Here is a 17,357-nt window from a genome sequence, read left to right as displayed (position 1 = left end):
AATGCATTGAAGGTAAAATAAAAGAAAGACGGAAAGACTGAAGGGGAAGTCATTCTGTGTTGTGAATAACAACTGGAGTCTCAGAAACGTTTTTGTTTCTCCTGACTTTAGGAAACTCCCCCGCCCCAGCCTTGCCACCGATCTTGGGAAAACATCCTTTGCCCCCTGGCACTAGGCCCATTGCCTATGCTGTGGTTTTTGACGGAATTACTTTGCTTTTTCTGTGAGTCTCAGCCTTTCTTTAGCTCAGTGTGTTGCTCTTTGGTGCATCTGTCCATTCAGGTCCCGCATGAGTTGGTAGCCCAGTCCCACAACTCATACATGGAGGCTGAGATCCACGCTCCAACTCTGGAAGACCTGGGGACCCAGATGGAAGAGAGTGGGGCAACTTTCCATACGTACTTGGAACATCTTGTCCAAGGCCTCCAGAAAGAAGCCAAGGAGAAGTTCAAAGGCTGGGTCACGTGTTCCAGCACAGACAACACAGATCTTGCTTTCAAAAAGGTAATCTCAGGGACTGGAAAAAACTACCCCCAGAGACTCCTGTGTAATAAGCAGGGATTTGTTTTCCTTTAAAAATGGCCACTCCAGGGCGCCTGGGTGGTTCAGTGGGTTAAAGGCTCTGCCTTCGGCTCAGGTCATGATCCCAAGGTCCTGGGATCGAGCCCCGCATAGGGCTTTCTGCTCAGCAGGGAGCCTGCTTCCTCCTCTCTCTCTCTCTCTCTCTCTCTCTCTGCCTGCCTCTCTGCCTACCTGTGAGCTGTATCTGTCAAATAAATAAATAAATAAAATCTTAAAAAAAAACAACAACAACAACAACAACCAAAAAAAAAAAAAAAACGGCCACTCCAGGGGCACCCGGGTGGCTCAGTCAGTTAAGTGTCTGACTCTTGATGTTGGCTCAGGTCATGATCTCTGGGTCGTGAGATCAAGCCCCGAATCAGACTCTGTGCTGGGTGTGGAGCCTGCTTAGGATTCTCTCTCTTCCTCTGCCACTCACCTCCCCACCAACCTCTAAAAATATATTAATTAATTAATTAATTAATTAAAAATGGCCACTCTGTCCGTGGGGCTTGGCACACACAAGAGCAAGTCAAAGACCCACTCTGGAGACTGGCAAGCAGCCCCTTTGCACATAATCTGCATGTAGACTCTGAAGCTGGCTGCTGGCTGCCAATCTGATCCTTGTCCCTTACCTGTGTGATGTTAGCCAAGTCGCATGCCTCTCTGTGCCTGGTTTCTCATTTGCATAGTAGACATCCTGCTCCCACAGTCAGAGGAGGGCTATTTACAAATCAAACAGGTTAGAATCTTTCCCAGCACCCAGTACACCCTGTATGAGTTGGTGATTACTATTTGTCTTCTTATTATTTTTATTCTAAGCCTAAAGGTGAGCATCTTAAAATTTTAAACCTGAGGTGTGCAGAATCACTCTTTCAGGTTACATCACTAGCAATGTTTTCTGAATGTCCAGTGAAGAATGGTAGGTTTGGGTTGGGACTAGTTGTCCTCTTCAGCCTTTGATGGTGTCTTTCCTAAGGTGGGAGACGGGCACCCGCTGAAGCTGTGGAAGGCCGCCGTGGAGGTGGAAGCGCCCCCTTCCGTGGTTTTGAACCGTGTGCTGAGAGAGCGCCACCTGTGGGATGAGGATTTTGTGCAGTGGAAGGTTGTGGAAACCCTGGACAAGCAAACAGAAATCTACCAGTACGTGTTGAACAGCATGGCCCCCCACCCTTCCAGAGACTTCGTAGTTCTCAGGTAAGCCTACCTCTAGGGTTTAAGGTATTTTTCTTTTTTCCAAAAACAGATGAAGAGCTGCATATTTAAGCATTTCATGGCGTTCTACCCCCGAAGCTCAGCCTCCCCTGGGAACCCTACGCCGGCGCACATTTCCCTCCATGATACCTGATTTCGCTGTATTTATGCCTGACTTCCTGCTTCCTTCACCCAAGTTATGGCTCTGCCTGGCTCTCTCACGGCCTCTTTCACTATGGAGCATATGGCTTATTAGGCCATAAATATTGCTCGTTTCCTCAGAACAGAGTCCCAAGAAGAGCTGCTACTTGTCCAGTTGCACTTTTTGCCAAATTATGCAAATCAATTCTGACTTGTCTCCTGATTTTTGCCTTCTTCCCGGGGGAAAGCAAGCTTGGGTTTGTGTAACTCTCACGACGGAAGTGTGTGTAACTTCAAAACCCATCTGTATAACTTCGCCTGTTCACAGCCCATTGCCCCATAGGGAAAGTTTGGCACAGCCCTGAAGGTCCAACAACAGAGAGAAGGTCAGATGTCCAGTCAGATTTCAGGGCCGGACAAGGCCTGCGAGTGTCCTGTCTACTGTCGATGCATTGCTTCTGATCAGTTTACGGGATGAGTTCTGGCCCCCAGCCCTCTGGGTTTGGAAGGGGAAGCCCACGCCATGTTGGGAGGTGTGCACGGGCAGCTGTGCACATGAGCTGGTGAGTCAGCATGGAGTCCAAAAGAACATGGGTTGACTAGACTAAGAAAGCAAATACAATATAATTGAATCGAGGTATTCTTTTTTCTTGATAACTGATGGCAAACACTATCTCTTCCCATAGAGTAGTAGTGTCAAAGGAATCACTAGTGAAATTCCCAAATGTATATTTCAAACAGTTTGTTTATGAAAATCGTTTTGATGGCAAACTCCAGGTTACTTTTCACATGGGCCTTTGGAGTTGGTCCCTGGGACCCTGAATTTGAAGGGTCATTTTTCCCTAAATATATGTGTTTGTCTTGGCAACCTGGGGATCCTGGCGGAGAATGTGGGCAGTCTTAAGGGTGGCTTATTGCCACAGTTATGCGGACATTCGTCATCTCGTGGAATTTGAACTTCACGTCTTCACTCTTGTAAACAGCAAATCAAGTAGTTCTGGGATGGCAGCCATGAGGAGGGAGCCATGCCATAGCACGCCTCTTCCCGCCCCTTGGAGGGCTGAGGGCCAGAATGCATGCATGGAACCTCCCTCCTTCCATCTACTGAACAGCCCCACCAGCCTGTTTCTTATCACAGCCCCGCGGGGAGGCTGTGGGGATATTGGAGTGAATACAAGAGGCCGCTGTCTTGCTCTCTCTAGGGGTTTACATTTTACCAGGGAGGGAGGGTCAATAAATCATAAATAGGACGTTACTCACCCTGTGGGAGGGGATAAGTAAGAAGGGGGATGGTAAGGGGTTACATTTTACATAGAGTGGTTAAGGCAGACTCCCACAGCATTGATAACTGACCCACAGCTTGAAAGAGAAAGTGAGTGGGTCATGAGGCTCTGATGCGGAAGAACGCAACACTCGAGAAAATTAACCACGCACCAGACACGGCTCCTGCAACAGGGATGCCTGTGGTTATGAGACCAGAAGATAGGAAGTGGCAGAGCTGAAGTGCTTCCTGTCTTCCCTGTGCCACCCCATCTAGATTAGGAATCCCTTCAGGGGGTGCCTGGGTGCCTCAGTGGGTTAAGCCACTGCCTTCAGCTCAGGTCATGATCTCAGGGTCCTGGGATCGAGTTCCGCATCGGGCTCTCTGCTCAACAGGGAGCCTGCTTCCTTCTCTCTCTCTCTGCCTGCCTCTCAGTGTACTTGTGATTTCTCTCTGTCAAATAAACAAATAAAATCTTAAAAAAAAAAAAAAAAGGAATCCCTTCAGGAATTGCCACGTGTACGTGCGTTATCCCGTTCTCTAAATGCTCAGGAGCTTCTGATGATAGTTACCGAAGCTTTTTCCATCATATCCCCACATATCTGTACAACTCCCCGTCTTTATTGCTGAACATGTCATCTCGCCTGCAGAGAATGGTCACACCTGATGAGAAGCTGCTGGGCATTTGTGTCATGCTTGCTTCTTGCCAGGTTTTTAAGGGGAACATCCAGTAGCTTGTCTTTCTGATGTGGTAGGACAGGACGGACGAAGTTACAGATGACGTAGCCAAGCCCAGGATAGGGTTTGTGAGGTAAATAACTGAGATTATGAACATGAGATCTATGCCCTGTGATAGAAATGGTCATTACACAGATGCTCTCATGGTCCCTGACTTCCGTCTCTGATTGAATAGCCCCTGTAACAGGGAGCTTACTACTCCTCATAGCACCTGTTTCGTATCTGGAGTGTGCACTTTGTGAGTCAGGTCTTCTGTCTCCTGAGCTGACACGTGTCATCCCATCTCTCCCTGCTGAGGTCATATCAACGGTGCTTTTCTCATCCTGCTTGGGAGCCCCTCAGGTATTTGAAAACAATGAGCAGTCCACATGTGTCTAGTTTACTTCAGGCGAAGTGCCACCGGCTCATTTTTTTCTTTAAGACTGAGTTGAGCATTGCCTCCTCCAGGAAGCCTTCTGTGTGTCTCCCCTTCCCTTCCACAGGATTGCCAAGTACTGTATGCATAGCCACATCACTGCACTTTCCTTGGTGTTTTGGAGGTCTCTTTGTATGTCTGTTTTTCTCCCTTGGCTGTGTATCTTTGTGTCCTTTGTGGCTTCTCGTGTGCCCAGTAAATGTTTGCTCCATGAACAGAATGGGCAAGTCCTAATTCTAAAACTGTAAGACCAACCCTTCAGGAATGGCCAGGAACCTCTGCAGCCTCAGTTTGGGGTTCCAAAGGCAGATTGGAAAGCTTCAGGACCATCGCTGGCCTCTGGGTTAGCAGGCTGAGAGCCTTGCTTTGAACTGCACTGTAAAAATTTTACACACCTTTATGGAAGCCATTAGTTTAATCTAAGTAAGTAGGATAAGGGTTTGAGCCGGAAACTGAAGGTGTAAAACTCAATGCTGTGTCCAGGTTTTTCTTTCTCTCTTAGCCCTAATTTTGATAGGCCGGTTGTTTTTGCTACAGGACCTGGAAGACTGATTTGCCCAAAGGCATGTGTACCCTGGTGTCCCTCTCTGTGGAGCATGAGGAAGCCCAGCTCATGGGTGGCGTGCGGGCCGTGGTGATGGATTCTCAGTACTTGATAGAACCGTGTGGCTCCGGCAAATCGAGACTGACCCACATCTGCAGGATAGACCTGAAGTAAGTGTACTCCCCAAGATGGCAGGCACAGCCCGGGAGCCTCAGTTTGAGTGGCAGAGTCGCCAGGGCCCTGTGTGTCATCCTGATTTCTTGTTTTACTATACTTGCATGCTTTCGTTGAAGATTACTGATGCCGCCCCACTCTGTTTTCCTTTTCCTCATCTTTTGTAAAACTCTGACATTTCCCTGTAGCCCTCTGCTCTTCTTTCTTTTTTTTCTTTTTTTCAAGATTTTATTTGGCAGAGAGAGAGCACAAGCAAGAGGAGAGGCAGGCAGAGGGAGAGGGAGAAGCAGGCTCCCCGCTGAGCAAGGAGCCCAAGGCGGGGCTCGATCCCAGGACCCCGGGATCATGACCCGAGCTGAAGGCAGACGCTTAGCTGACTGAGCCACGCAGGTGCCCTGCTCTTCTCTCTTTTCAGAGCTGTTCCCACTTACCTATGTGTGCTTCTCACACAGAGCAAACACACACGCGGTGGCTGCTCGGTCACCGCCAGTCTCCTTCTCTTGTGCTGCTGTCATGCCTGCTCTCCCTTTGTGGTCCCCTCCTGTCGCCCTGCTTGGAGAAGAAGCTAACTGAACTCCAGCCCCGTCAGGGCAGTCATGACACGGAACCAGTTCTGGGTCTGGGTACACAGACACTGAGATTCCCCAGTGATTTCCAGAATTCAGTCTGAGGCTTCTCTGAGGAGATGGTAGCACTGAAAAGACAGACTGAATTCTTGGCCAGAAAGGCCTTTTCCAGGCACTGGATGACAGAATGAGGCTCTCGAGTCCTTGAGGGGTCAGCCTCAAACTGTAGGCAAGCACGCTCGTGAGCAGGGCACAGGACAGCCCTGTCAACTGTGATAAAGTGCTGAGACTTGGAAGACGCCTTTCCCACTTCCTTTCTGATTTTTGTCCCCACAGAGGTCACTCCCCAGAGTGGTACAATAAAGGCTTCGGACATCTGTGCGCAGCGGAAGTTGCCAGGATTAGAAACTCTTTTCAGCCCCTCATTGCTGAGGGTCCAGAAACTAAAATCTGAGTTTTCCCCAGTGTGACATCAACCTCAGGGAAGAGGAAGTGAACGGAAACACTTTTGGGAGAGAGTGTGCTCGTGAGAAAGCAAGAGAGAGAGAGAGAGACTGAGTGACTTGGCTAGTGCTTAAAAATAGAAACACTGAGAAATCGGAATGTTGAAGATGCAAGAATTTCTGAGAACTTTCCTAGCCTTCCTGGAGATGGCTACATCCCTACTAATATAATATTTTTAAAAATCAGAACATTTATCTATGTTACTTAAAATTAAATGGATTATTCCTTGTGCATTGCCTAATTTGCTATTTAAAGGCTTCTAAGAAGCATATTCTTAACTGTAAATAAATGTATGTATAGCATATGTACATATGTGTGTATATCTCTATCTTTACTGTATATATGTACAATACCAATTTTATATATAATTGCGTCTTTTGAAAAGGAACGTGTCTGACTCAGTGAGTCCCTTACTCACTTACGTGGTTCTTTCCAAGTTGCTCTGGGCCCATCTCCCCACTGTCCTGTAAGCGGAGCAGAATCTGCTGCTAACACCGAGGTGTGAAAATGTGTAGTCTGTCAGTCTGCCCTGATGTTTAACCAAAGATTAGCTAACCAAAGGAAAACAACATTCAAAGGTTCTTCTGTGTTGTCAGTTTGTTTGTGTTAATCAAAAACAGAGCATGGAGTGTTGAATAAACCCAGGAAAAGAATACTGATTCCTCTTAAAAGCACAGAGGTGGGGAAGAAGTTGGGACCAAAGGTAGGGCTGGGTGACCAGTTGTCTGTGGACCCAGCCAGCTGCAATTTCAGGAAAATGTCAAATGCCCACGGGCTACTGGAGTCAGTGCAAGCGACTGAAAGAAACTTTATTTCCCTGCTGCTTAGAGCCAAATAGCGTAGCCTTTGCATATTCATAGCCAAAGGGGGCCTCTGTGTTTGACCAAGTTTTCATAGATACATTTTATCCTGTTCCTAAATGTCATTGTATATGACCAGTGGCCTGTTTGGTCACAGTTAATTGGCATTTTCTTATCGATGTATTGCACTGAATTGAACTCTGGACACCAGGCAAGGGGAGGCAATGGTCATTCGAGAGTCCTGGACCGTTGCAGTTTCAGGGAATTCTTATTTTGCTACATGTGATGCGCTTACAACGTAATTCATTCACATCTTGCAGTTTGAAAGACAGGGTTTTTAAACTAACAGGAAGACCAAAACTATGCTCTGCAATTAGTCTTCAAAAATATAAACAGGTTTCTTAATTTCACATTTCTTCATTAGCCAGTCAAGCTGACTTAGGTGTTTGACCTTATTTATTATTGTACAGACTAAGCTGATGGACTCTCCTTAACCAACTGCTGATGGATTTAAGTTGTGGGGTCTTTTTTTTTTTTTTTTTATTGTAATTCAACAACGGTAGAGAGGAAGATAAGTTATTATGTTTGGTTTCAGGGAGAGACTTCAGTAATCCGTGAGAGATTGGTATCAGAATTTAGCAACTGGTGTGGGAGGAAAAAAATAAATAAGTGTTTTCCCCTTTTCTGTATTGTATGCATTTATGTTATTATGTAATTTTTTTTCCTATCAGCAATGTGCAATTCTTTTATTGAAAGAAATAAAAATGCTATATATGAGTTCTGTATGATATAAGGAAAATCATGCTATTTGAATTATGACCCAGAAGTTTTTCATTTACTTGCCTACACAAGAAAGTGCCAGCCAACCCATAATTTCCCATTTGGACAGTGCTCTGTAAGCAAAACAAATTCACTTCTGCTGTGGCTCTTAAATTTAACCGTATAGGCTGGATTACTTTCTTATGCAAAGATAAGATTAATGAGGTTTAGCCTATGTTAACACTGGTCCAGAGATGGATTCCTAGGTGTTTGGAAAATATGATAGACATACAAGGATGAATTGTGCTGTGTCACTGAGTTGAGCATACACAAGAATCACCTGGAGATCTGGTTCAAATGTAGATTCTGATTCGGGCAGTCTGGAGTAAGAGTCTCCATTTCTAACAAATCTCGGGGATGCTCGTGTTGCTGGCCCAAAGACCACACACTCTGGGAAGCAAGACAATACCAAAAGCAACTATGATTGTATTTCTGACTCCTCCTCTCTTCAAATTATCCAACTGACTTTTCTCTTTTTACACACATACTAATCACTGCTGCATAACACAGTGTGTCTTAAAAAAAAGGAATAAGGAAAAAGGAGGGAAAAGATGCATCAAGCTTGTTTGTCAAATACCACAGTGTTTTATTCATTGTTATCTTGCCAATGGAAATAAAATATGATATTGCATTTAAATATTATATTTATACCTCATGTATATTTTTACCTCAATTGTTGGTATCAATCATCAATTGTAAGTAAATAATTGCTAAGGCAAATAAATTTATATACATTAAATATTTCCTATTTTCTATAAAATATATGTTGATTTTCATGCTTCCTCCTGTAAGTGGAAAACCTGTATTCAGTATCTCTCCCAAATATGAGGATGTTGTTACCAACCTTCACTAACAGTCTGAATGCCTTGATGTGTTGTCTAAGGCATTAAAGTGATGGGAAGGGCTTCTTTTTTTACATTTCGTTGTTCTCAGCCGGAAGTTATAAAAACGCATTAATGGTATTTTTACCAAAGATTCAGTAAACTCTAGCTACATTTCATTATCATTGAGTAGACAAGAAATTGAAGCATGATGTGACTTCTGGCTGGACCGCTAGACCGCAAAGGGTAGCCACATCTGACTCCAAGCCTCTTGCCTTCATTCTATTTGTTCTCTGCCTTATTTCTAAAAGATAACAAAAGTAGCACAAATTAAGTAAGCAGGAGCTCCCTATAATTCCCAGCTACAGGTTACAAAAACCACAGCAGCCCAAAAGACCATATGCCCCCACAAAAATGTTCCAAACTCTACTCGCTACATGTCTCCCTCAGGCCCTCCCCCTTTACTTGAAAGTTTAGCCTTTCAGAGGCAAAGGAGGAATTTCAATTGCCGCCCTTTGTTCTTCCATGTGAAAAAAGAGAACATGGTGGTCATTCTAGCAGCCACCAGCTACAGAAGTCCTGAGACCCTAGATCATATGAATTCAAACTTGACTGCAAGTAGACTTGAAATTCTTAGGTATGACATTGTACTACTTGTGTCTTTTGCTATTTGGCTGCAGAAACACTGGTTATATGTCTTCTTTTTCTTCTACTTCTTCTTCTTCTTCTTCATCTTCTCTAACGTAGAGGGATAAAATAATGTGGAGGGATAAAATAGCAAAGGAGAGTGTCACACACCAACACAAAAGCAAAATCAGTGGGGGCCGACTGCACAAGGAATTAAGAAATAAACACTTGAAGGTACAACACTGTAATATCATAAAGCCATGAAGTTTTAGCAACTGGCAACATATGATGTTGAACATGCCTTAGGCAGACAACATCCTTTGTAGATTGAATGTTGACTTCCATTCTAGAAATCCCACCCAACAGGCTATGCAGATGCCTCCCAACCCACATCCTCCTTGCGCACAGATGAGGCTCAAAATCCCAAGTAATGCTTTCCTTTGAAGCAAAACTTCCTGTATTGTTTGTTCATGCAGAGCACAGTCACCAAACACCACGTTGGGGGTGGGACACTGGACAGACAGAGGTATGGATACAAAGAAGATGGTGTGGGGCAGAAATAGTAAGAAGCAGCAGCGCCTTCTTGCCACCAGTTAGCAAGTACTGCTCCCAGCAAAAATATAGGGCTAGGTTCCTATGAGCCTCTGCTCACATTTTTGTCAACCAATCAATATATGACCTTGTTCTGTGTCCATTTCTGTTTAAATATGCCTTACTTAATACAAGTTTTTTACAACTAATTATTTATCCACAATATCTCTTTATAGTAGAACAACAGTCAAGAAAGGCCTGGGGCCCCTGGGTGGCTCAGAGGGCTAAGCCTCTGCCTTCGGCTCAGGTCATGATCTCAGGGTCCTGGGATCGAGCCCCGCATCAGGCTCTCTGCTCAGCAGTGAGCCTGCTTCCCCCCTCTCTCTCTGCCTGCCTCTCTGCCTACTTGTGATCCCTGTCTGTCAAATAAATAAAATCTTTAAAAAAAAAAAAAGAAAGAAAGAAAGCTTAAAATTTTCTGGGCCCTGAGTAATGTGACTATAAATCTTTTTGGCTTTCAGCCTCACCATAATGCCTTTTTTTTAATACCCCTTTTCTATGGGCCGTCATCTCATGAATCCACAAATTTAGCTTTTTTCCATCCTTTTCACAGCTTCGTCATGCATCATCTGTATTACTTTCCAGATTAGCCTCACGTACAGATCAATGCATTCCCCCTTCATTTTTCTAGATGTACCACACTGCTGATTCATTAAAATTGAACTCACAGCCAACAGCACTAAAACTCATAGCTAAACAAAGCTTATCTAACATATGTATTTCATCCATAAGAGTATTCCAAAGAATACTAGACAGCACTCAACACTATACCTGAGGGCCATTTGAAACAGCAAAATCACTGATAAAAAGCACAAAATGGAAAACGAAAATGTGGTATTAAATGCATCATGAATAGGATCCTTCTTTACGGTCTGAGGTCTGAAGCAGGAAGGCAGAGGTCACATTTGCTTGATCTCAGCTGAGAATGTACATGAACATCAGGGACTCCTGTTTTGTGCCATTCTGCCCATATCCAAGAATGACCTGGAAAGAATAGTAAGTATTGACCTGGGGATTACAAATAAGTTTTAGAAAGTCGGCAAGTTCACAAATACAGAATCTGCAAGTAATGAGGAGGAATACATATATACAATACATATATACCCAGTAGTAAGTTACTGTGGGACCTATGAAGCCCAGAGGGGGTGGTGAGCCCCCAGGGACTTGGGGAGAATGACTGAGAGACCAGCAGAGGGGAAACCTACAATGTGATGGTAAAAGATGGGTTTGAGCATCAGGTGGTGATTCGGTGTGGCTAAAGCAGAGTGTCAAAGGGTACAGAGGATGGGAGTGAGTGGGGCAGGAGATGAAGCTGCATGGCCACAAGCCAGGCATTTTTAAGTTGCAGCAGGGGTTTGGGACATTATCTATTGAGCCAAAAAGTAGAGAAGTGAATTCACCTTTGTTTTGATGGCAAAGACTCAGAATGGGCTAAAAGAGAATTGGCGTATCCCTATATGCAGAAGCAAGGGTATGACGACACCCACATCTTTGCCTTTTCCTCTCCCCTGTGGTTTTTACAGAGATAGAAATAAATAAAGTGATGGATACCACCGGCCTTCCTGAGCTGATACTACCCCGTCATAACTTGCCTTCCCTTTCATTCTGGGACATGTGGCTTCCCCCTCTTTCCTATTACATGTGTGGTTATCTATGTAAATTTAGTATTCATCTGACAACTTCAGAGAAGACACTTTCAAACCAGAATGCCCAGACACAGGGAGCTCCAGATCCGCCTAGGTGCTGTATGACCTGAAGATGTCGAGAACTGGTATAAGGAGCTTACTGTGCATGGTGAGTCCTTTAGCTGAAACAGGGAGAAAGCAGAGGAGGAGCTGGTTTCAGATGGGAGCAGGGCCAGAAGGGAACCAGGCTGGAAAGGGCGGTCAGCTGGGCTCTGATCACATAGAGCTTGCAATGGCTGGAAAACATCTAGGTGGAGGTCCCAAGCAGCCAGCTAGACACACAAGGTCTGAAACTCAAGCTAAAGTTGTGTTCCCTTAAGTCTCTTCTGTTTTGTCATTCCTGCCTCTTCGGACTATACACTTCATGGCCCAGTGATATGGATCACTGTTTCACAGCTCTGTGACTTTGCATTGACCTTCTCTCTATCTTGTTGGTCATGTGGTAGCCTATTTATTCTTCAAAGCCCTATTCGGGCATGGACTTTCCTCACCATCCCTCTCAAATCCACCTGCTTCTTTCCATATTTCTCTTATTGCATGAATCACATTGCAGTTCATTATTTAGTAATAAATCTAACTCTACCACTAGGTGAGAAACTCTTGAGGGCAAGGACCATGTCTTGCCTCCCTTTGAAACTCCAGATCTTAGACTTTCTGCTACATCAAGTCACAAATATTGTTAGAATGAAGTGGGCATATAAAACCTCGACATCAAGATGACAGAAGCCACAGACTTGGAAATCATAACCCAGGGAGAGTGTGTAAAGTTTTCCAAAGCTGATGAAATAACTTGCATTTTATGCTTTGACTACTTCACCTCTCTAAGAAAACAAAGATTAGAGAATTCACTGGTTCCCCAAGAAGTTAAATGTGGCTGTTTTGAAATTAGCAAATGCTAACCACCTGCTGACAGCAAATAAGTTTGATTAGTTCATTCATTCAATAAACAGGTACAGAGCACTCATTATGTGCCAGATACTGACTAGGCTTTAAGTAAATGAAAGAGTGAATAAAATCAGTGAACAAAAAACACAAAAATCCCTGTCCTTGTGGTGTTTACTGTCCAGTGGGAAAAATAGCCAAGAAACAAGATAAGTAATTGGCCAGGTAAACTCTACAGAGAAAAATAAAAACAGAGGTTGAAGATAGATTAGGTAGTCGGGAAAAACCCTACTGATGGAGGGCTGGGTGGCCAACTGCTCCAGCTGATACCCTGGCCATTTTTCTCTCCAGTTCCACTAGAGTTTCTTAAGTACAGTGATGGGAATGATGAATTAATTAATCAATTTGCAGAGAACTATTTCCTGTGATAAAAAAGAAGTACAGCAACACCAGAGAAACGAATCCCCCAAGAATGACACTTGCTCATCCATAATGATTGTGTCTTCCAAGCCGGTCAGAAAGCAGGGCGAGCAGGGACACCCAGACCTCAGCAATTTTCATGTCCCTGATGGTAACGTTCTCTTCTTATGCCTAAATGATCAAGTGCCCTGCTGTTCTGGCTTCCAGATATTAGCATGTCTCAAAGGTCCCCTGGTACTTCAGGGGGTTCCAGAACCCAGGTCTCCAGTGTGTTCTTCATTTCAATGGCCTCATCACACCCCACACACTAGCCATCCCTGCTGACAATGACCTCATCAGCTCTCTGTTGGGCTCCACACATTCCCTTTCTGCTCTTATCACATTGACCTATGCAGATCCTCATAGGTGGGGGGGAGACCCAGTTCTCCACTTGATACCTCTGTAGGAAGCCACCCCCAGTTCCTCTGTAAATCCTCACAGCACACCTGGATGACACCAGGATGTCACCTGCAGTAAGGCTCAACCAGTATATTAGGGAGAAGTTCAAAAATGGGATAATTAAAGCTGCACCTGAAAGTGGTTCATCTTCTAGCCTACTGACCCAAGCCTGACCTTAGAGACCACAACTCTCCAGCCTACTGGGCTTCACCCTCACCGGCTGAGCCTCTGCTCTGGCACAAGTGAACATATTCACCAGCGAGGAAGGGCTTTCCTGAGCCCAAGCCCACCTCTCTCTAAGACCCTTGCCCCGGACTCTTCGTAACATGGTGAGCTAGTACTGAGTGGTGAAAGCACTGAGTACCAGTTCGCCTCACCGAAGATCCAGTTCCATCTATTCCTCATAGGGCAGGACTCAACTTTCTGGGCTCCAGACAATAATCACACATTAGAACTCCACTGATTCACTGTCCTCAATCTGGGTTATCTGAGAAGAAACACCACCATGTTGACTCCGATGGGCATGGCGGAAGAGCCAGCCAGCCCTGTAATGGGGCTTCAAGGCCTTCCCTCTCCTGTGCCCGCCCTCACTTCCAGGCTCTAGTGCCACCTTGCTGCAGCTGGCCTTCAGCACCCCCTTTGCATCTGTCATCCTCCCTGCTGCAAAGCTGATTGATGACATTTTAATATGAATGAGTTTCCAGACAGAGCTCCTCCACCATAGATTTGCATAATTAAACCTTTTACATCTTTATTGGGAATCAGAGGGCACATAGATTTCAGACATCACAGGTTGGTGTGAGCTATTTTTTGAAGTCTGGAAGAGCCTGAAACTACACTGCCATATAAAATGAAACCTAAGCCTGATAGTCCGCCTGGTCTTGTGGTCCAAGGGATGGGCAGGAGCATTGTTGACCGGGATGGGAAGGAGCATTGCTCTCCTGCATGGTCTCTACTTCTCTGGGAAGCTGAGGCACTGCACCTTTCTTGGACCTTGGGGGGTTGGTGGTCTGGGGCTTGCCTTGAATTCAGAAGGGCTCTTCTTGGCAGCCTCCTCCCACCTGACCCTTCCCAACCACCTTATCCCTCTCCCCTTACACCACTTAAAAGCTATCTAAACCTGATTCTTACTCTCTGAAAATCCCCAGTGCTTTTGGTTTCTAAGTTCCTCGGGCATTTTCTGAAGAACTCTCAAAAGATGGTCCAGGGTGTCCATGTTGTCTAAAATTCAATGCACAGCCTGATCAGGAACTTTGTGCCCAAGGGGGACCCAAGGGAATGGCCATATCTCATGTTAGATGGTCAGCCAAGGGGAAGAGCCCTTCCCGGGGCTGGTGGGACAACAGGAGGTTAGACATGCTGCACACTATAAGAGTTGATGACATCAAGTAATGACGTGCCCAAGTGGGGAGTACTGCTAAAAAAATAAGTCAGACAGCTGGATTGGGGAGTATTCCTTGGTTTTCCTCACGATCCTTCAGTTTCTCGGTTGCTCCTCCTCTTAAGGGGAAAATAAAAAGGAAACAGGCATGACTGTTAACTCTCTTCCAGCCCCAGATAGAGCATGCTGCCTTCCATGGAGATGTGCGATTCAAAGAATTTTGGAAAAATCAAACTACCCAGTCATCTGAAACTAACTATGCTCTCTGGAGGACGGCCACTAGGGATGACCCGATCCATCCCTCGGATCTGCTGGAACCGCCCTCTGCACACCAAGCAAAAGGAACACATTCCAGAGCAGTGCCTCTATTCTAGAAACCGTGTGAAACAAGAATGTTCAACTCCAAAGCAACTTGCAAGGGGCAAAGGATAGCAAATTTCTTCTTAGCTTTCCATCAGCCTGCAATGGGTCCAATATAAAACCAACAGTATTTGCACAAAGCAGCAACACTATCAACGGGCTCAACGGAAACCTCAAACCAGAGACACAGCATTTCAAGAAAACCCGACAGCGCGATCTGCCTGCATGGCTCACTTGGCAGGAGCCTGTGTGTCTGTCCTTATCTTCCCCAGAAAGCCCCACAGGCATATTTAACAAAGCCCCACTCCCCCACTGTCCTGCTGAGTAGATGACCCTCAGGGTTCCGATGATAAGCGCACTCTTTCACATTAAATGAAGGGATTTTTAAACTATTGTACGCACTGCAACAACTGTCGCCTCAGGGAGCTGAAGAAGAATAAGAAGGGCAGTTTTTCCCTGAGAAGACAACGGAGGAATACTTTGTGAGTTCTGTTCAAGGATTTGGGAGTTCAAGAACAAACCGCTCCTCTTGTTCCCACATTCCAGTGTCAAGATGTTATGCAGAGATTGGAGACAGGGCGTTCAAGGTGACCCTGTGAGTGGTACTGATCTAGAAGAAGACCTCCCCGCGGCAGTTAAGTCTCAGGACAGGGCTAAGGCCAGCAGAGGGATCCAAGGCTGGAGAGAACTCGTTGCCCTACTCGAATAAAAGAAAACCCCACCGAGCAGCAAGCAGGCACGGCAGTTCACGAGAACATTCTCCAAGTGGAGAATAACACTTGTGAAGCCTAACAGCAGGGCATTACTCGCAAACTGGAACTTCAGACCTCAAAGTATAAACAGTGGGGGAACTTTCAGATCCCCAGAACACTGTGTGGTCTTTCTCTCCCTGCCTCCGATCATCACCGCCCACGCATGGCATCAAACCCCCGGCCCAGGAAGACGTGAGAGGCCCGCAACAACTGTGCGCCCTGAGGTTTGCCAAGGAAACATCATACACATTCACATGTATGTACAGATGGACGTGGAATTTACAGATTGATCCTCGCAACAATACGATATTTCTACTTCTTAAAATCAATCAATATCAACAGATACGATATTTCTACTTCTTAAAAAGATGAAGTTGAAGCACGGAAGGGCCAAGTGACTTTCCTGACATCACCGAACGAGGACTGGATTTCAAATCCAGGCCATCTGATCTTTGCCTGACCGTGTCCCTTAATGAGAAGGAGGGTTCCTCTGCAACAGGGATGATGAAGTCCGGACGTTCGGCTGGTGTAGAGATGGAATCACTCATAGCAAGCAGCGGCCTGTGTCAAGCAAGGGCAGTGAGCTAAGACCAGCACTGGCCGAAGATGCATTCAAACTGATAACCAGCAGAAACAAGAGGTCTGCAAAGGCCCAAGGCTGAGTAAACCCCTTTAAACCCCCCTCTTTTTTTTTTTTTTTCAGCAGACTGTTGACTCCTCAGACACTGACCGGTCAAAGCCTGACCCCTTCAAAAAGGCAGCTGCCGCCGAAGCTTCTGCCCAGTGGATCTCAGAACAGAACCAAGATCCTTCACAGCCTGAATGTCAGAAGCAGGCAATGCGGAGAGCTGACCCGAACCAGACAGGGTCTTACCTCAATGGGGTTTGGGCTGTCTTCGCATTTGTTTCCTTAACTACCCACTCCTTTCTCTGGCTTGTCGTGTGTGTGACTTGGAAGAAGTCAAGTTAGACACACAGTAGGCTGAGTTTAGAATCCTGAACCTACTTTGTCGTTATGTTCACCTTGCTTTATGACTGAGTAGAGCTGACATTGTGGAAAGACACAGCCCTGCATGTGCACCTTTGTAGCACGCTCGCGACAGCTGGCCAGGGCGGGAGCAGGCCAAACGGGTTTTCTGAGGAACAGCACTTTGAATATAACTGCAAATAATCTCCATAGTGAAGAAGACCGAAAGACAGAAAGACGGCAAAGCTGCACACCCAACCCTCCAGAGAAGCCAGGTTTTAACAAGGCCAGGGCACATACTAGGGTGGACGGGGGAGGGGGACGGGAGGAGACAGGGTCCCTTCCTTCTCCAGCCAGTCAATGTCTGCCCAGGCCTTTGTGGTCCTGGCTGGTGGAGGGCAGATTCTGCTGCGATTCCTCGAGGTCCACCACCTTGTTTGGATGTGCATGGTGCCAGCATTGTCAGGCAGTTCACATCCCGTGTACCCTCTTTTCTGAATATCCAGCTGGGCAGGGAAGCTCAGCCCAACCCACAAATGGGACATGCCTGGACATGCCTGGTAAAGATTCAGATTCCGAGACAAAGGAGAGTCCTTGTCCTTTACTACCGATCTTGAACATTCTCAGAGCCACTAATAAAGACGGCTTTGGAGTCCCTTCTGCCATTGTTCCTCAGCACACAGAGCCTCCAGAGCCTGGTTGGAGGGATCGGTAAG

At 45.8% G+C, this 17,357-nt stretch overlaps 1 protein-coding gene across 15 annotated transcripts in view; it reads left to right on the top strand.

Annotated features, from left to right (window-relative positions):
* The window catches only part of STARD13 (StAR related lipid transfer domain containing 13), a 523,725-nt gene extending 515,248 nt beyond the window's left edge, over positions 1 to 8,477 (top strand). For all 15 annotated transcript variants that reach the window (XM_082700364.1, XM_082700373.1, XM_082700362.1 and 12 more), the window contains 4 exons: positions 283 to 504; positions 1,541 to 1,758; positions 4,848 to 5,024; positions 5,931 to 8,477. In XM_082700364.1, the coding sequence (XP_082556490.1) occupies positions 283 to 504; positions 1,541 to 1,758; positions 4,848 to 5,024; positions 5,931 to 6,048 (735 nt within the window). In that variant the 3' untranslated portion in view covers positions 6,049 to 8,477. The remainder of the gene's footprint in view (positions 1 to 282; positions 505 to 1,540; positions 1,759 to 4,847; positions 5,025 to 5,930) is intronic.
* Positions 8,478 to 17,357: the final 8,880 nt, after the last annotated feature.

Source organism: Mustela nivalis (assembly GCF_964662115.1).
Source record: "Mustela nivalis genome assembly, chromosome: 15".
NCBI classification, from domain to species: domain Eukaryota; kingdom Metazoa; phylum Chordata; class Mammalia; order Carnivora; family Mustelidae; genus Mustela; species Mustela nivalis.
This window is presented reverse-complemented; position numbering and strand designations above follow the sequence as displayed.